We start from the raw sequence: 18,755 nt of genomic DNA, 5'->3' as shown, positions 1-18,755 counted from the left end.
TATTTTGCGATTCCTCGTTTTCGAGAAAGAGGAATGCATGAGGGTTATTAAATGGATGTGTATGGGATGCTAGGACTGCATATATTCCTGGAGTCTAAAAGTCATTTTCATCATGCTGGTTTGTGGTGGCTTTATAGACGGTATGACGAAATACCTAGGAAAGGTGCTGCTCTTGTGGAAACATGAATTGCAGTTTGCATACCTAGTATATCATGGACGCCCGAGGGAGAGGGAGGAATCTTCTCTCAAGCAAGATTACTTATACAGTCTACATATAGATCATATGGATTGAGAATCAAAAATACTCGATATTTTGCATCGTCTTGTTCCTTTGAAATGTATATGAAACTGGCTCGTGAAAGATCAAGAAATGCGTAATAGCTTAGTCCTTGAGTCCTTATATGCCCTTGCTAAACTTCTGATATAGCTATATCGAAGAATGATATCACGAGAATACTTTACGCATCTGTATACTACATTCCATATATACATTTCCCTACTCAATCCATCGCAAAATGCAAAGCGCCAAAAATCCATTTTCCTATAAAATCACAGTACTGCTACACTATCATCACACTATATCATGACGAGAAATGAAGATTTCTGTCTGCTTGAAAACCCAAGTATTCATTCAACAGAATAATAAGAAACTAGAACTACAAAGATACCCCATCACCAGTGCCAATTTCTCCTGGAACAGGCGGTGCTGGGTCAACAGGTAGTATGGGGTCGGGTTTGGCGGCCTCAAGAGATTCGTTTGGTGGGGGAGCTGCGTTGATGGGAGGGTTTGCTTCGATGGGGGAATTGATTGGAGGGTCGTTTGATGGGGGTGGGATCGAGTCGGTTGGTGGGCTCACAGCTATATCTGTGAGTGGAGCTGCTTCGACTGGAGGATTTACCTCAGCGTTTTGAGAAGGTACTTCTTGGGTGGGAGGAGAATCCGTTTCCACCGTTGCTGGGTTTGCGGGATCTATGGGTGGTGTTGGGTTGGTAGGGGGGTTTGGCTCAGCAGGAGGAAGTGGTTCGGCGGGAGGGTTTGGATTTGCGGGTGGTAATGGATCCGTGGGAGGATTTGGCTCGGCGGGGGTAGCTGGCTCCGGAGCTGGAGGTTGTGGCGGGGGAGGAACAGGGTCCTCGGGTTTTTGAAGGCCGATATCATTTACTGGCTTCGGGGTATCAGATGGAAGTGGAGGCGCTGAACATACTTTCGGATCTTTTGCAAACTCTGGACCTTTGTAAATAGGGTTTGGGTCTTCTCCCAATACACTCTGTGATTTGATCAAGACTGGAATTACAGCTCCTGTCTTCAGGGAGAATGTTCTATGGCCGATAACTCGTAAGATAGTGTTGATCGCTCCAGAATGGGAACTGAGTGAGACGAATGTACTATTATCATTCATGAACAAATCACCCAAGAGAGCTTTGAATCTTCGGTTTTCTGCCTCATGGGTTTCTGAGTAATTGGCGCGCCAATAAGGATCTTCTTCTGGGAAATTGGATTCAAATTTCCAAGTGGGGGCGAGGGCGTGGATATAAGTTCTCGAGCGGCGTCGATCGCAAGTATGAGAGGAGATACCTTCACGGAGAAGTTCTTTAATAATAGGTGTGAATGGAGGAGAGGTGGGTGGAAGTGATAGATTGCTGAATGTAAGGGAACATGTTTCGAGACAACGTGTCAGGGGTGAGACGTAATAGGATTGTGGTGGAGATGCCTTTTGTGTAGTGATTAGTTTCTCCCAGAAATCGTTGGCCACCAGAGCTTGGGCAACACCAGTGGGAGCAAGTTGAGCATCGGCCCAGGTTGAATTTTCATCTCCATCCAAGTGAGAATAGTAGCACTATGGAGGTCAGTAAGGATCGCGTATTGAGGGCCAGATAGAACATACATCCCATGCTTCTTTTCCAACCTCCGTCTCTTTTATATTATGATAACCTTCCCCGTGACGCCCCACTTCAAACTGTCAGTTGCATATCATGTGATGGCAGTAGTGATCTTGAATACATACAGTAAAGAACTTTGTACTGAACATTCTTAGGAGTTTGATTGTTGAGTTTCACAACATGATTCTCAAATCTTTCCCATTGAGTCTTCTGTCTTTCCGGGTCAAATTCTGCATCCGTATCATATACACGATCTTTTAACCCAAAGTTCGACTCCTGAGTAGATAGCCATGTCAGTCTGAAATCCAACAACATGAGTGTGAATTATCTTACCGTGTAACTGAAGGTTTCCGAATTTGTATTCTGATCATCTTGTAGGAAATATCCTACTACATTTCTAAACTCCATATGTCTAGTCTTTGGTTGTACTTTGTTATTCATCATGTATAATGGAGTCAGAAAAAGTGTAGCTAAAAATAAGCAAGGTCTAGAGTTTTGATTGTTAGCTGATAGCTGATGAGCTTAATGATTCTCCGTAAAATAAGATGCAAATTAACACAAGCAAAATAGAATAGTAACAAAGAAGTACCTGGGTACACAATGGTCCTTAAATAAAGAAACCCAAACCCAACTTACACAATCAAAGATGCTCTCCAACAACCTGTTCGTCGATAAGCATATTGGTATGCATTGGCAATACTGCTTGCGCCCGACCTTTCATTCGACCTATGACCCAATAAAGACTCCTGGTCCTCCATATCTTACACCTTCACTCAACGCCGGCTTCAAAATTCACAACCATCCGAAATCCAAATCCTAAAGTAAAAACGAACACCAAAATGACATGATACGGAATCTTCGGACCAAGAGATAGTATCGGCGACAATGAGAAAAAAGGGGCTCTAATGCTTTGAACCAAAATTGAGTTTTAATGGGAAAAAAGTGCCAACCAAATTCAAATGAGCATCACGTGTCAAAGGAATGAATTGTGTTAAGTACAGGATACTGGTTTCACATTGAATATAATTTGATTGGTCTACGCTTGACGTTTCAGAGTTGTTAGGAGGAGTTGGGATGAGTGCTCTGGAACAGGAGAGGATTACTTCTAGGCGCGTTGGTATTTTGTACGTAACCGCAACGGCACAAGATTATTAGTGCCTAAGGCTGAAATCAAAGTGACGCTGTTTTATGATTACTGAACGGAAACTAATAAAGCGGCGGTAACTAGCCACAAAGTCAATTCAAAAACTCGTGATTTCCATTCCAATCGTGATCCATAACGCCACAATGTTAAAGTTGGAGAATCAGGTCCGTGTATGATGTCACTCCAGGATAAATCTGGTTGTGAATGCAAAAGTTGTGGGGAAATTAGCTCAGAGCTCTTTTTCAGAAAAGCAAGCTCGAGGCACGCAAGCAAGCAAAGCTTGAAAGTGGAGTGGAGAGTGGAACCAAATGAGGGAGAGCTCGGAGGGGAATCAGATCTAGACAGGTAAGGTACATCGTACATTGTACAGAGAGGAACGGGAACAGGAACAGGAACAGGTATGAAGTATACGTAGTCTAGCGGTAGTGTATGGGCCGGGACGACGAGTTTGAATTTTCATGAGAGATTATTGGTGGCGTCCAAGATGTGAGTGATTTGTTTTGCTAAGGAAAGTACGCTCGATCAATCGAAAAGGATTTGGGTTACGAGAGATATACTTGCATTGGATACATACTTCCATTGGATACATACTTCTATTGGATATATACTTTCATTGTAGATACGATTCTATTGGAGATATACTTCCATTGGATAACACTTCGTACCTCCAAAGGTATATATCCATCCTAAGATAGGTATCCTCATTGAATGTGTCAAGTAAACTGTATACTTGGTGCTCTACATCAGCTACTGCTATCTGTACGCTCTCGAGTCTTCACATCACATCCATGATCCATCTGGAATCTGGAATCTGGAATCTGGAATCTGGATTCTTTGTAGATTATTCGCAATATATTAAAAGGCTCCACCTCAAAATCCCATGCATTTGTGAACCCAGAAAAAGTGATTTCCCGATCATTCTCATATTTTCCACCTGTTTGTTACTCCACAATCATGCCAACCTCTCACAAACCCGGTCTTCATCTGCCTTGGAACTCTTTCCATGACGTGCCTTCCCAACTTTATCCGTAATGGCTTTAGCTTCCATTCACCCCGCTACATAAATCTATTCTTTGTCCCTCCCTTCTCTCAGATTTCTCCTCTACTCATCAATACAAACAAACAAATCAATCTCATCAACTCTCAATCAACAAGAACCTTTAATAAATCTTTTCAATCAACCACCACTTTACAATCACATCATGTCTCTTCACTGTACGTACTCATGCTCGGGACGCCTTTAATGGGAGATGGCTTGGAATGGAACTGGTGATGCTGGAGCATTGTGAGAGAGCTTTGAAATTGACACATTGAGCTTGGGATTTGTTCCATTGACACTTTCCAAGTTGAATGTCAAGAGAATATCCTCACAATGTATCCTCACAACGCATCATCATACCATCACCACCTTCCCTCACCTAGCTCCCGTTTTTTCTTTCAATTCCCCTCTACCCCACCAATTAGCTGCCACTAACGCCTACTCCTAATAGACCTCCCACCAGTTAAGCCATCGGCTATTGCCCTCGGTACCATCTTCAACCACGCTGCATCCCTTGCTGTCCTCGGCCCAGTCTTCGGCGAGACCTACCACAGAGCTCAAGCTGCCAACTCCAAGGAAGAATTTGTTAAGTCAAAGGAGGCTGCTTCCGCCGCTGCGGCATGGGGAACTTCCCTTGTCGGTAGCGCCGTCCAATCATATGGTGTTGGTGCTTTGATCAATGCCACCGGTACTCTCTCATACAAGGGTGCTGCATACTTGGGATCTTTGATCTTCATGGCTTCATCTGCTCCATCTGTACGTCATCCATCTTGAAACATCATGCATCAAGAACAATCTACTAACAACCTCATCAGTTCATTGCACAAGTCACCACTGAGAAGCGACCACTCGACACTGTTGCCGTTGGAGCTCTCGCCCGCGTTTTCGAGACTGTCGGTCTCTCTCTCTTCCTCACCTGGTGGGGAACCCACACCAACCCATTCGAGTAAATGTATTACGCTTTAATATTGGGTATGATCGTTGGGAAGGATTAACGGAATGGGGTTATGGCATGGGAAGGAAATGACGTGCGGATTGGAGTATTCCGTTTCGTCTGTGTATTATCTCGACTCTGAATCAATTCACTTTTATGACTTTATGATTTAATCGTCAATAATTGCACAGCTTTATTAGGCAGAATATGAATTTTTTTCAAACAAGGACCTCTTCTTTTGGGTGAATCATATATGGTTTTTTTTTTTTACACGTGTGAAATTTCGTTTTTTGACATCTGAAGTGTTTTCTGTATTCCATTTCTAGACTCAAAATGTTCGACTAGGTACATTGAACTGAATATACTAATAATTGCTAAGCTAGATGGTATCAACAAATCATTGAAGTAATGAACCTCTCCACTGTCACCACGCAGCACGCTCATAAGCTCACCCCTCGAGACCCTTCCAAATATATTCCCAAATTTTATTTTATCTGTCACATACGACCATAGACTGAAGAGAATTGGGCATCCCGTCCGCTCTGCCATACACAAGCTTCAGATCGGTGGATTAGTAGTTGGGTGGGTGACCACCAGCGAATCCCCACTGTTGTATGTTTTTGGTTTTTGGTTTTTGCCTCCCTTGCTCGTTGATTTTGTGTGTTAAGGGTACTCCGGTTGGTGGGTGTATTAAGGTAGGTAGGCAGATGTCTTTTGGACATTTGGATTTGGGGGGAGAGGGATGGAGTTGGGTTATCAGAGTGGAGCGGAGAGAAGGGGAGGGAAGAGAGGAGAGGAGGTGACTTTTTTTATGGTAATTAATTGATGGTAGTAGAGGACTACTGCTTTTTTGCGGGTGAATTTGTGTTGTTTGTTATTCTTGACGCGCGTCGTTGTTGGTTTTTTTTGAAGGAAAAAATAAAATATGGATGATATGATAGTGTGTTTGTTGTTAGCGGCATTGGGAAGAATATTTCTGGAGAGAGGGGGGTTCATCTTGGACTTGGGAGTGGGTGGGAGAGAAGGGGGAAGGGAAAGGGGATTAATAGTAATAGGTAGTGAGAAATTACAAATATAGATATTTATAAATACGAATGTCTACGTTTTTATGCTTGGGGTTTTGGGGGCTTGGGATGAAGATTGAGATTCAAGGTAGGGAGTATCTGGGTCTCGTAGAAAACTTCAATCGAGCAGTAGATTTCTGATGAGTAGTGATAAGTCAGTGGTGGAAATCTTAGGGATCACCGACTGCCTACTACTTACTACCTACTGCTATTGCTAAAACCATGATTCACGTAGTCTTGAAGTGGAGAAATGGGGGGCTCGCTAAGAGTTATTATATGTGCTGTTTGTTATGCTTGGGTTCGCTACCTACTTGGCGGGCTGGGAGCTAGGAAGAATGTATTGTGTATATATGGAGATGCTTTGGTTTTTGTGGAAGTTTGTTTCTGTTTAGCTTGATTGATACGTAGGAGGGTGTGATTTGATTGGGTTGAGATGTGTTTGTTGGTGGAGGTGAGGTGAGGTGAGGTGAAATAAGCTCAAAACGTGGGATCATGGACCTATCTGGTGTTCAATACATCCCCCACTCTGACCACTTGTCCCGCAAGGTCAAAATTGATTGACGACATGTTGATTGAGGGGAAGAAGTTTTGCATACCGCCAATATTGTGTTTATGGGTCTTCCCTTTTCTTCTAATGCCTGTGTGAATCTTGTCGTGACAAAGTGCATATACTGTAGCATACTGTTTAACCATCTGCATTTTGCTGGAACACTGACTTCGCTTGAGATATTTGATCCTAGAAACATGAGATTAGATTTGTAGAGTTGAGATTTGTCTTCTCGATGTTGATTGGGGTATAGCTTCTGCTGCGATTGAAATGATGACCCTTAGCAAGCGGTACATGTTAATATTCAATTATCAAAGCAAAAGATATTCTACAGGTATGGTATCATTATTGAACTTTGCACTTGCAAAAGAAGTCATGATATGAAAGTGAGAAATCAACTTCCATATCTTTTCATGATATCCTTCATCCCCGTGCAATATGCTCCGAGCATTGGAAGCCCTACAGCCAAGTATCTAGTGGAAATAAGAGCTAATGTATTGTAGATTGCTTAGGCATAGACATTTTCCATCGCCGTCCTCACTTTGCGCTTGCTAAGTAGGAGCTGTACTTGGGTTGAGAGGTAACACAAGATGCCTACCCGACGTATCCTTAAGATCTTGGTATACATTCTAATATATACATACTAGGTGTGATATATTACTAGTGCAAAATAGTGAACGGCTATGTTGCAAGTGAACAATGAATGTAATAAACGTATAATAAGTTTAGAAATCCGTTTGTTTTAATCCCAAGGTTACCTAAGCTCGGACCATTCATTTTTCCGGCTCAAGATACGTTTGACCTTACATCACCGACCAGACCCTCAAGTAGCTCCCAATCTCCAAAAAGACACACTCCCCAAAAGCACCTGGAAAATGCGTCTTTCAACTATCAGCGTTTGTTCGCTGCTCTCCCTTCTCCCCTCCACTCTCGCAACTCAACTCATCTTCACAATCCCAACGACTCCCCAACTAAACCCATCAACTCTCCCCCCCTCCACCCACGCAATCCTCAGTGCCCTTTCTCACACGCACACCGCGCCTCTCACACCATCCAATTCCTTCTCTTTCCGCAACCTTACTAGCGGCTCCTACCTCCTCACCGTTTCCTCTCCAGCTCACGCTTTCATTCCTCTCCGCGTCGATATCCATCCTGCATCCTCCGAGTCAAATCTCATTCCCATCGAAGCATTTACCACTTTCCGCGCCAACGAATGGAGCAACAAGGGAGAGATCATCCCGGTTTCTAAACTCGGAGATGATAAATACACAACGGAAGTCAAGCCACTTGTCGAGAAAAACTATTATCTTGAGCGAGTGGGTTTCTCGCCATTGAGTTTATTGAAGAATCCCATGATCTTGATTGCTGGATTCAGTATGCTTATTGTGTTTGGAATGCCTTATCTTATGGATAATAGTACGTATATTCTTCTTGAATTTCTGGGAGTAGGATTTCAGGCTTCACAATCATGGCATATAATATATTCTTTGTTTTCTGTGCTAACAGTACATCTTTTACAGTGGACCCAGAACTCAAGGCGGAGTTTGAGGAGCGACAGAAGAGTGGTGGTGGAATTACAGGCGGTGCCAATGGCGCCAATCCATTGCAAAATTTCGACGCGGCAGCTTGGTTGGCTGGATCTGGTGGAAAGAAGGAGGGGGGTGCTGCAAGTGGTGGAAGAGAGATTATTAGATGAGCGTAGTGTCTGCATCCGTGGAGTTTTGTTGATACTCTAGCTGATTGATGAGAGATGATCAACTTTTTGGATTGTGATAATACCTAGGAACCATGGACCGAACCACGACGCGAAAAATAGACACAGGAAAGATAGATTTGTTAAGACAACAGAAGAATGGGGTTTCTTATATTGTCGTTGTTTAAGCTTAAATTCCTCGCGGTATAGGGACATCTATATCAATTCCAGATTCATGCTTCGAGAAGCTACCAGGAGCGAGAAATCGACCCATCACATGAGATTCCATAGTGCTTTGACGCAGGAAAATACTTACAATTGCTGATTTATGATGCCGGGCGGCTCTCGTCAGTAGACCTACTCTTGTATCAATACAGTACTTAGTGAATTCTGGATAAACAACTCTCAATGCATATCTTACATTGCAGATCGTATCTTAAGTGGACAACGATAGAGCAGACCAGATGGCACTAGTATCAAGCATCCAATTCCAAAGGGTAGTATGGGTGATTCTGCAGTTTCTTATCCATCTTACTATTCATGACAGCGGCCGTTCAAACAAAGCTCATGCTGAGGCTACCTGAGTAAGCATTTCATACCTGGGCAATAATTATGAACCGAAGTGAAGTCCTCTTCTTCCATTCTCCTATCTCCTACTCATGACTACGAATCAGGCTCGCTAAAAATTGAAATCTTAGGGGGAACCCCCCCCCCCCCAATGATTTCAATGTATAGTGTTCAAGATATACAAACTAGAAGACTGGATTATCAAACATCAGAGTTTTCAGATGTGGAGTAGCGGTTGTGTTTGAGAGGATATGGAGACTTAGTGCGCTACTAGCGAGCTGGATACTATCCGTTAGCAGGCTGGAGTATACTGTTTGGGGGCCTGAGTCTTGAGGCGGAGCTGTTCCTGTAAAATCTTGGGATAAAGTATGAAGTTATTTAAGTATTTCCTATTTACCTGATCATCCCATTGAATTTCCCTTCTAAAATGATACATGATATCATCCTCTCCTCGGAATTTTGAATACCCACCCGGGACCTGGAATTTCAACACCTCAATCAATGATCATACAACAATCTAGAATCCAATCCCCAATGACGATATACCCCAAGATTTCCGCTTCCTGGAGGATCTTCGTAGGATCTGACCCGATGGATTGGTAACCAGATTGCTGGGTCGGCGGCTACCAAATCTGTATCTCCACAACTTTTTATATGAATTTTCATGTCTTAGTTTTACACTAAGTCATCTCTGCTTTGGTAGCACATGCATCTCTTTGCATTATAAAACTTAAATCTTGACTCTATCTCTTCGAGTCCCGGTACGTCAAAATTCAGAAACCCATCGTTTTGCACTACCATGAGTACTTTGCCGCAGCGGTCAATCTCTCGCGACCTCGCTTATCCTATGAACTCAACATGTTTTGTTCTTCTGAAACAAACAAAAGTCCATGGAACTCGACCGCTCAGCCTTCCTGAGGCGCTAAGAAGTAGCCGGGTACGGGGTTCTTGGGTATCGGATACGTGTCCCTGGGATTGGATAAAGGCACTTGGAGAAGTTGGTTATGGGATTTGTTAGCGGCGATGAGAAGGGTTTGGGTTTGAAAAATGGACACTGGACGTGCCGTAAGACGGGTGGTGGTATTGTGTTGGGTCAACTAACTTCTTCGTGATCCTTTGAATATTGGCCTGTGTATATAGATGAGGAGTATCTCTTGGTTCTTCTGCATTCATTTCGTCCTCTTCTTCTTGAGAAATAGACGTCTGTTCACTCCTTAACTACCCAGTCGCTCTTTTTGAATCTGAAAATTCGTCTTCTTTGAATTGTTATCTCAGCCTCTCAAACTCTCGAACTCTCAAACCTTCCCTACCACTTCGTTTTCCTCAAAAATCAACAAAATGTGCTGCTGTTTCGGATCCCGCGGGGAACACGTCGAGCCCGTCAAGAAAATCCCACAGCACGAATTCGATGAAAAGAAAAAAATGTACGCATCTAACAGTCATCGAGTAACCGTCCCTGCTAGCCTGGATCATTATAGAAATCGTTCGAGAAGCAGCAGCAATTCTGGGCGAAACGGATATCCAAATCGACCATCGCAAATCGGGCATAGTAATGGTGGATATGGCAGTGGTAGTAGCAGAGACTCGAGGGATTATCATGATAGAGATACTACTCATGGATATGGTCACGGAGTACGCCCGCCACCATCATTGGGGACTAGAGCGCTGGGGAGTGGATTGGATACATCGCGGGTCAGTGACTACCGGAGATGAATAGAACATGTTTGAGTAGTAGGGGATTCTCCATTTGTCTTTGCGAGAGGAGAGAAGAAGTCAAGAAGACATGTTCAGAGAAGAAGATACGATGCTGGATATCGATCTGCGATACTTCCATTCAAATCTTCGAGCCTCTCGGGAAGAAGTCACCACACCATCCACCCCTTGACTCCAAAGTATGGACACATCTGCAACACTGTCACCCACGAGCTGGAAACTCAGAAAGATATCAAGAATGAGAGAAAGAAAACCGCTTTGAGTGATGTCCGCATCAAGGATTATTTGGAGAATATGTATGTTAACTCCGCTTCTTACAATTTGTTTCATGGGAGACGATTGGAAATTTTGACGTACCATTTAGGAGATTGATAATATGAAGTAGGAAAGTTAGAGGGAAGGAATATTTTGTAATCAACCTTGTGAGCTTTTTTTTTTGCGTGATGATATATTTGCACTGAAGTCCTCGGATCAGCTTTTTAGGATTGAGGACGAAAGTTCGCAAGATTTGAGATGTTGATGAAACTTTCTTCAACTCTAAAGAAAAGATAGTTGTTGAAAGGAAGGCATTTGAGAGAAACATCAGATCTCACAAATCAATTACCCTCAATTCTTGAACAACAGCGTTTTATATAATATATAATTTTTTGACTAGCCCACCTTTCCGTTACTAGTACTACTTCTAAGTCTACCCGAACCCTTCTTTCTTCCTCCATCTAAACCATACAATCCACCTGCAAAAAATACCAAAAACGCACCCACCAAGGTCCCAGGACTAAGTCTATTTCCAAACAACCAAATACTCAATAATAAACTAGCTAATTTCCTCACATTCAACACAATCGTGACCGTAAGTGCAGAAGATGCAGCGGCAAGTAAGTTAACTCCGCGTATGCATGCATATTGCGTGAGCACGTTCATAGCAAGAAAGACGAGTTGGCTTGGTAGATAAATTTGTGAGAACTTGGAGACGAGGTCGGAGGGGAGCGTTTGGACATCAAGGAAGGGAAGGCTAAGCGGTGCGGAGGAGGCAAGCCTGAGAAATTGGCGATACATGGAGGGGAAGAAAGGAGCGAAAAGTGGCAGTGCGAGAATATGCGAGTAGAAGAGGTTTTCTTTCCAGTGGGGTCCGTATTCTTTGTAGGTTTCTTCCGTGTAAAGACCCATTATTGCGGAGAGCACTTGGGCAATAAAGAGGATAACGAGACCTGTGTTGAAAGAGGGTATGTCTGCGTCTACTTTTCCGTCCTGCGAGGGGATTGTTAGTGAGCTTCGAGGGTATGAGAAGCGTGATAATACCTTAGACTGCGCATCGAACATAGCTGCTGTGACCACTCCAATTGTCAAAAGAATGACAGCTATAATTTGTATTCTAGAGAATCGCTTCCCCCATAGATATCCCGCAGCCAAGGTTGTAATACTACCGCCAGATCGCAAGATGATGTGCATAGGCACTGATATATTATATCCGAATGCATGATTGTTCATGACATTGATTGTAAAGAATAAAACAATATTGATAATCCATCGACGTATAGGGACACGATTTGGTGTGAGGAAGAGCGGGGGTCGACTTCGATCGAATTGGGAGATGTAGCTGGTCACAGCTACAAAGATGAATTGAACAAATGTCATAAGAGTTCCTTCAGAAAATTAGAATGGCATTCGATGAGGTGGTGCATGGAGGGGATGTACCGCTATCTTTCTCGACTCTGTTTTAATCACTGTCAGCGGGGTACTCGAAACAATATAACGTCAAAAGCAAGGGAGTCAAAACTTACTTGACAATGGCTTCCAAAGCGAAAACCTAAGTATGCAATGAGCTCCTCATCCTTTCCAATTTTCTAAACGTGTAGGAGCACTCACATTTGAGCAACATCCTCCGAAAATCAACCCAAGCATAGCACCCACTGCCAGCCATTGCGGAATTGTTTCAATAAACATGCGCCCCGCCATTGCAAGCAATTTTGAGGACGTAGATCTTTTATCATTAATTCCATACATTTCGGCCTTTTCCAATGATGGTGCAGCATTAATAACCTTTGGGGCTACGACATCTCCATCGGCATTCGAAGCTTGCAAATCTCGAAGGGTGGAACGACGCCGTTGGGCCGGCATAGATGCTTGCTGCTGGCTGCTAGCAGAATCAGCTCTGCGTCTTCGAGCCATTCATAAATACGCCTTTCTGACTAACTGAATGCGATCAGGGGGAGGCGTTTCCGTGTTGGATTCTAAGAATGGAGGATTTTTGAATGTGATGTTCCAGAATTTTAGGTACCGATGTGACTGAAAGCGGTACGGTGGAATATGATACAAAACTGGATAGTGGCTCAGCAACAATGCAGTTGGCATCAAAAAGAAGAAAACAATTTTAAGAAGATGTTGGAATCTGACACGTAGAATAGAGGCACACTACTGTATTTTTATTTGCTTTTGATAATCCCCCAATTGCAGGTGCGCTCTGCAAGGATAAGTAGGTAGGTACTCCGTCGATTCTAGCTTTCAGGTTTTTTTCCCTATGTGCTGTCTAGGTAGTTGAATATTTTGTGGAGGTAAGAGCTCAAGACATTTATGCTAAGTAAACAACATTATAATCCCTATTATAATCCCTAGACTGGTATAGCTGAAAGAAGTAGTAAAGGACAACGTGGAAGTAGCTACCCTGAGTACCTTCAGCTGAGGTAGTAGCAGTTTAGCATGGTTGTTCTGGAATCTAGAGCAAATATACCCCATAAATAGTATCATGGTCCCTGTAAGTCCCCTGAAATTGGCGTCTAATTTTCAGCGATTGCCGAATAACCCCGGTAATAGCTTAATAAGGTTATTTAAAGCTCTTCAAGCTTAAGTACTGTTGAAGAATAATTGTAAAGTATTTTCATGTGCATAGGTGGTTAGATACAATCCCCTCGAGATTCTTATTCCACTGACATTTAACTAGCTGCAGCGGAAAATGGATGGAAGTCCATTCACAGTATATATACCTATCTAGCTGTATGCTGGGGATAAATGGAAATGCAAATTCTCCTCCTCCTACAGTTCAAAAGATCTTTGAAGAGAGTAACATTTCATCTATGAAGCTATTTCTGGTAGTTAGCGCCCAGTGAGCTAACAAAATTTGCATTATTATTTTGATACTTCGGGGGTTCTTCCTGATCAGGAGCAAGTGCGGCTAGTGCTACAACCTACGAATGTCACCATCTTCCATGAGCAGTCCCCAATACTCCCTCAAATATTGGAGCACTTCTTTCATCCATCAATGATCGAATGATCGAATGATCGAATGGGCTGACCTCAATGATTCCGAGAAAGTCTTCCCTTCCACAGCTTCAGACCATGTAATCAAGTGATGTTCAAAACTGCTCAAATATGGTTATCAACACCTCAAGATATCTGCAATATTTTCACACTCAATCTACCAAAAAACTCCGTATAAACCAACAAAATTTCATACAACACTTTTCCAAAAAAAACAACAAAGACAACCTGAAAGAAACCCCCTAAAATCTAACCGAAAATCACCTCAATTGAAACCCCTCTCTAAAGACATACCCATCCAGATACCAAAATCACACCACAAAACCATCATAAACATCACCCAAACACTTCAATCAAAGCCGTCCCTTTCTATCAACAATACTATAGTCCTTCCACAAATTAACCCCCACATTACCCACACCATCTCCCTTAATTCTCGAAGCGATGATTTGTTTCCGTGCTAGCCATTCTTCCCTGGACTCAGCGCTCCCTCTGCGGAGTAAATATGTACCATCATCATCCTCTTCGATGTTATTATCTGCATTTTTCAAAAGAGAACCATGCTCTTCGATAGAAGATGTTCGACGAGTGTGGGTATGGAAGTGGGAAAAGGGATTGGAATGGATGTGAAAGTGCTTGTGGGATTTAGTGGAGGAATTAGAAGAAGCAGGTTGGGAAGTGGAAGTGGAAGTGGATGTAGATGTGGAGGCTGGAGAGGAGACGGAGTGGTGCGATGATGAATTGCCCATTGTATTTTCTTTGTATGAGTTACGCTTCTGTGAATTGGATCAATAAATTCGAAGTAGATAGATATTATTCAAATACCCAGACAAAAATATCAACCAAAATACAGAAAGAAAAACAAGCATGCGCAACCTCTCCATTCCATCCCCAATATATCCCTCCCAAAACCTATACGTCCCCATCAAACCCCAACATCTGCATACATCACCAGCCATCCCAACACCCTCAAACAACATCAAGTTCCTCCCTCGCAACGCCCTCGTCCGGGTCTTCAGCCCTACAACCATCTTTTCACAACCACAACATCGCCAATGACCCATCTCTTATCACGCATGAATACTAAATTGTAGGGCTACAAGCGACCGTGGTTATATGAAGTTGGTCCGTAGGCGCGCGACTACCTGGTTGCACGAACGTCCCGAGCATGGTAGGAAGAGAGACCTGGCCGGTTGAGGGATCGCTCCAACACCTTTCTTCGATCGATAAGTACGATTTATACAATAGAGGCGGTGCAGATTTTCGGGGGAAAATTGGAGAGTAATGATATCATGCGAGTGTTCATCTGCGTAGCATCGAGCGAACTCGGTAGCTGTAGTGAAGGATTTACTTCTTGCGGTCTACGTGGTGTCTTCACACCATATACTTCTTTTCTCTTACTTGTGATCGATTTTCCAGATATAAATCTTTTTACATGGCATTTCTCTTTTCTTTCTCTTTTCTGATATTTGAAATAATAATGATAATCTTCTTCCTCTCCTCATTCCTAAAACTCAGACTGAACACTGAAGAAGACGATGACGAATTTGAAGAATGCCTTCTCGGGCATATCATTAATCAAACAATCTTTGCGCGAAAGCAAAAAAGAACTGGTAAATTGTAGTTTTGAAACATGTATATTATGCTCGGATTATAAACCTATACTCAACACGTGCGCATTTGTAGGTTATCCGATATGCTAAAAAGAGCCGTGGGTATAATGTTCCTTTTGAGCGATGAGGTCGCTACTCATTGATCTATTACACAGCGACGTCGCCAACTATCTCGAGGCTTCTTTGCCTTCGCTCCTGAGAAAGCCCTAGAGTGTCTACTACACCATGTTGCGCATGGAGACCTAACACCGAGAGAGTTTAGGGCCTACATGATGAAGTCTGCCGAGATCTGATCATCATACCGTTTCGTAGAAGCTCCCAGCCATAACGATGTCTAATGAACCCATCCAACGCCCGTGTACTCCCGAAGCATCGCTCTAATTCCGATACCAAGTTTATAGTCGTACCTATTACTCAGATCCTCCCGCAGTCATCGTCAACATTGCTGCTCCCAGAAGAACCCACCAATACCTGAAGTTCACATTATTAGTACATCTATCCATCCATCCAATTGGCCCCTTCGCAAAACCCAACAACAAAGAAGGACTCACTTCTGCAAAAACGACTTCTCAGGCACCTCCTTCTCCAGCTTTCCCTCCTTGCTCAAAACAACCTTAGGACCCAAAACTGGTTCCTTCCCCTCAACCATCCGTCTAATCTCCACTTTCGGCGCAAAGTCCCTCGTAGCACCCGCATCTATAACACCACTCTTAATCGTAACCCCCAACACCGCACCCTGCGAATCCAACGTCAAAAGAATAGTCGGTCTGTAACCCTTTTCGAAATTCGACAACGAGAGAAGAGAAGTGGAGCTTTTGAAGACAGAGGTGGCAGGATCGAATATGCCTATGCGAGCGAGATTTTCACTCGGGTTACGGGAGTCCGGTTCTGGAGATGAGGATATCTCGGGAAGAAGATCGGTAGGAGGATCGTAGGATGAGAGGGAGGCGGAGAGGGTAGAGGGGTTGTAGGATATACTTGCTAGCGGGTATGCGGAGGCGGAGAGGAGGGGTTGGATGTAAATTGTTGCTGTATCAGTTTGGTCTGTGATTGCAGCGGTCAAAGGGAGGAAGTGTGCGCAGAGCGCGAGGAGGAGAGTGGCGGGCTTCATGATGGTGGTTGGGTTATCGGATTGGATTGTTGGAGCGAAGCTGGAGATTTGAGATGAGAGCTTCGTGGAGCTATTGTCTGGGGAAGGCTGTGATTACGTAAGATGATAAGCGCGAATGTTCGAGATTCCATGCTGTGGATCAATTTCAACATTAGATGTATGGATTGTACGACACAATGTACGACGTTGAGAATTCATTCAGTTACGGCCTCGATTCAAGAAATTTGATATTTGCCTATAATGTTCCCAGACCATTTCGTGTTTCTTCTTTACCAATTCGACATAACAAGACTGTTTGCCTGCAAAAGCAACAGCTTTTCATAAGATTTGGCAAATAATGCCATTTGCATTTCAACTTGAGTATATACATGATTCCCTCATAAACAGACAAAACCGAGGCACCCCTTGATCTATTTATCAATGCCGTGTAAAAATACTCCTACCCAACGCCATAAAACCAAAGAATCAAGGCGAAAGAGAAAGGGGTATTATAAAACGCAATCAGGGTCCTTCTGACCGCGAAGACTCTTCATGTCCAGACTCTGCCTTATGATTTGGGGCATCTGACTCCTTCGTGTTACTCATATCTGCGTCAACTCCAACCTCGGCTTGCTCGGGGGTATCAGGCTCGTCGCTTTCTTCATCGTCATCTTCTAATTCATCAGAGTCATCCGTCGTATCTCCTTCCATTTTATAACGCTCGTTTCGCTCAATTAACCCTTTGTAATAATCGGTCAACATTTCTGGCTTTGGGATTATTTTCCAATCAACACGGTGTAGAAATTCAAGCTCCAGTAATCCTAACTCTGCCAGTTTGACACCACCAACTCTCGCATACGTAGAATTGTTCCAGAAAATGTCTGAAAGTCCTTTTGAGGCTACCGTCGCTGCTGTGATCAAAAATCGATGAACAGTCAATGTTGTAATTGTAAATGCAGGGTATGATGCGCAAAGTTGATCAATATAATAAACCATAGAAAGTAAAAGAGGAGGTTTCAGGGTTGCATGCTTTGCAAGCCGCGCCAGATAATCAAGAACAGAAATCCCAGGAGGTGATCTAGAACTCATTAGTAAAGAGGCATCCTAATGCAATATGAATATACATACCTAGAATGAAAGCGTGTTAATACCCCGCCTTGGGGAGGAAGAGCGTCATTTCTTTGAATCAATTCCGCGATCATACTAGCTATAAGAATGACCATATCCTCTTCCTCACAGTGCTCATACTGTCGAGGCAAAATCTTCACGGACGTTTGAGGTTTTACTCTCTTCGAGAGAGACTCCTTTTTACTGGAAGTATTCGCATCTTCAATTGCCGATTGGCGTCTCTTCATGCTTGGTGATTCCGGTTGTATTGGCGGGTTTATATTTCGTAATACATTGACGTTGGGTTGCTCTGGCGCAATGGTGGGTTCTGGAGGAGGATCTTCTACTTTCACTTCCGCGGACGGCGATGCTCCATCTGCCATCCTAGAAGGCATCATGGGAGGACTCCACTGCGTAGATGCATCAACATAGACCCATTTCTTTGGTTGCGACTGGGGTGTCGATTGCTGTTGTGGTTGTGGTTGTGATTGTGGCGAGGGAGAAGGTTTGTTTGCAGCCGATGTTCTGCGCGACAGTGAGGGTCGTGTCGCAGTAGGTGCATAGTGATAGAGAGTAGGAGAAGCTTGGGATCTGCTCAGTGATGGCGACTTCAACATATTCCTTTTTCAAACTGAATCATGATCAGTGCCTTCCGACTCTGGTCTAAATTGGCGGAGTGGAGTTGAGTGAGTGGGTAAGAACGATGGAGTGGGGTTATGATAGGGCGTGGTGTCAGAAATAGCTGCGATTCGATACTTTTGATGAACGTGGAAGGACCCAAGAGAGAAAAGTAGAAATGTACAGTCTCATAAGGTTTTGTGTATACCGACTTTGCGATGTATCTGTATCTAGCAAGGAGGATGTCAAGGGCCAAAAGAAGCAAAGGAGCAAAAGAAATAGTCAATAAAGAGAAAGAAAAGTGTTGACCGGAAAACTCTGCTCGAGAATGATTCCGGGTAATTTTTAAGTACCGTACCTGAATATGTGTGTGATAGATAGTAGGTGACGATGACTCGTGGTACAATAATGCCTTCTTCTCTTTCTCTTCCTATCGAGTATTTGGTATTTAATCTATCTGATCATTTTATATCATTTTCGTTATCTTATG

At 43.3% G+C, this 18,755-nt stretch overlaps 7 protein-coding genes across 7 annotated transcripts; 4 read left to right on the top strand and 3 right to left on the bottom strand.

The window, feature by feature from the left end:
- Positions 1–656: 656 nt before the first annotated feature.
- Positions 657–2,639, bottom strand: Bfra_010862 (putative phosphoglycerate mutase family protein; the record flags this gene model as incomplete). The annotated part of the gene is made up of 5 exons (XM_037341194.1): positions 657–1,838; positions 1,887–1,951; positions 2,007–2,157; positions 2,215–2,368; positions 2,518–2,639. 5 exons carry the CDS (start codon positions 2,637–2,639, stop codon positions 657–659), a joined length of 1,674 nt encoding a protein of 557 aa, XP_037188613.1.
- Positions 2,640–3,168: 529 nt separating this feature from the next.
- On the top strand, positions 3,169–4,032 carry Bfra_010861 (uncharacterized protein; the record flags this gene model as incomplete). Its single annotated transcript, XM_037341193.1, is given in 4 exon segments — positions 3,169–3,195; positions 3,213–3,370; positions 3,396–3,423; positions 3,721–4,032. 4 exon segments carry the CDS (start codon positions 3,169–3,171, stop codon positions 4,030–4,032), a joined length of 525 nt encoding a protein of 174 aa, XP_037188612.1.
- Positions 4,033–4,146: 114 nt separating this feature from the next.
- Positions 4,147–5,200, top strand: Bfra_010860 (putative upf0591 membrane protein). Its single transcript, XM_037341192.1, has 3 exons — positions 4,147–4,240; positions 4,516–4,820; positions 4,880–5,200. The coding sequence occupies exons 1-3, from the start codon at positions 4,228–4,230 to the stop codon at positions 5,012–5,014; spliced, it is 453 nt and encodes a 150-aa protein (XP_037188611.1). The 5' UTR covers positions 4,147–4,227; the 3' UTR covers positions 5,015–5,200.
- Positions 5,201–7,484: 2,284 nt separating this feature from the next.
- Bfra_010859 (putative upf0480 protein) lies at positions 7,485–8,305 on the top strand (the record flags this gene model as incomplete). Its single annotated transcript, XM_037341191.1, has 2 exons — positions 7,485–8,025; positions 8,130–8,305. The coding sequence occupies 2 exons, from the start codon at positions 7,485–7,487 to the stop codon at positions 8,303–8,305; spliced, it is 717 nt and encodes a 238-aa protein (XP_037188610.1).
- A 1,902-nt stretch (positions 8,306–10,207) lies between these two features.
- On the top strand, positions 10,208–10,582 carry Bfra_010858 (uncharacterized protein; the record flags this gene model as incomplete). Its single annotated transcript, XM_037341190.1, has 1 exon — positions 10,208–10,582. One exon carries the CDS (start codon positions 10,208–10,210, stop codon positions 10,580–10,582), a length of 375 nt encoding a protein of 124 aa, XP_037188609.1.
- A 651-nt stretch (positions 10,583–11,233) lies between these two features.
- On the bottom strand, positions 11,234–12,751 carry Bfra_010857 (putative udp-n-acetylglucosamine transporter yea4 protein; the record flags this gene model as incomplete). Its single annotated transcript, XM_037341189.1, has 5 exons — positions 11,234–11,830; positions 11,882–12,225; positions 12,278–12,294; positions 12,364–12,389; positions 12,449–12,751. The coding sequence occupies 5 exons, from the start codon at positions 12,749–12,751 to the stop codon at positions 11,234–11,236; spliced, it is 1,287 nt and encodes a 428-aa protein (XP_037188608.1).
- Positions 12,752–15,860: 3,109 nt separating this feature from the next.
- Bfra_010856 (putative nuc-1 negative regulatory protein preg protein) lies at positions 15,861–18,264 on the bottom strand (the record flags this gene model as incomplete). The annotated part of the gene is made up of 4 exons (XM_037341188.1): positions 15,861–15,921; positions 16,002–16,601; positions 17,079–17,618; positions 17,669–18,264. The coding sequence occupies 4 exons, from the start codon at positions 18,262–18,264 to the stop codon at positions 15,861–15,863; spliced, it is 1,797 nt and encodes a 598-aa protein (XP_037188607.1).
- Positions 18,265–18,755: the final 491 nt, after the last annotated feature.

Source organism: Botrytis fragariae, assembly GCF_013461495.1.
Source record: "Botrytis fragariae strain BVB16 chromosome Unknown tig00000223, whole genome shotgun sequence".
NCBI classification, from domain to species: Eukaryota; Fungi; Ascomycota; class Leotiomycetes; order Helotiales; family Sclerotiniaceae; genus Botrytis; species Botrytis fragariae.
Note: the sequence above shows the minus strand (reverse complement) of the source record. Positions and strands in the feature narration are given on the sequence as shown.

Excerpts from the sequence above, each read along its gene's own strand:
- Bfra_010860 (XM_037341192.1), top strand. Across the intron at positions 4,821-4,879 it reads TGGCTTCATCTGCTCCATCT|TTCATTGCACAAGTCACCAC; the intron begins GTACGTCATCCA and ends CAACCTCATCAG.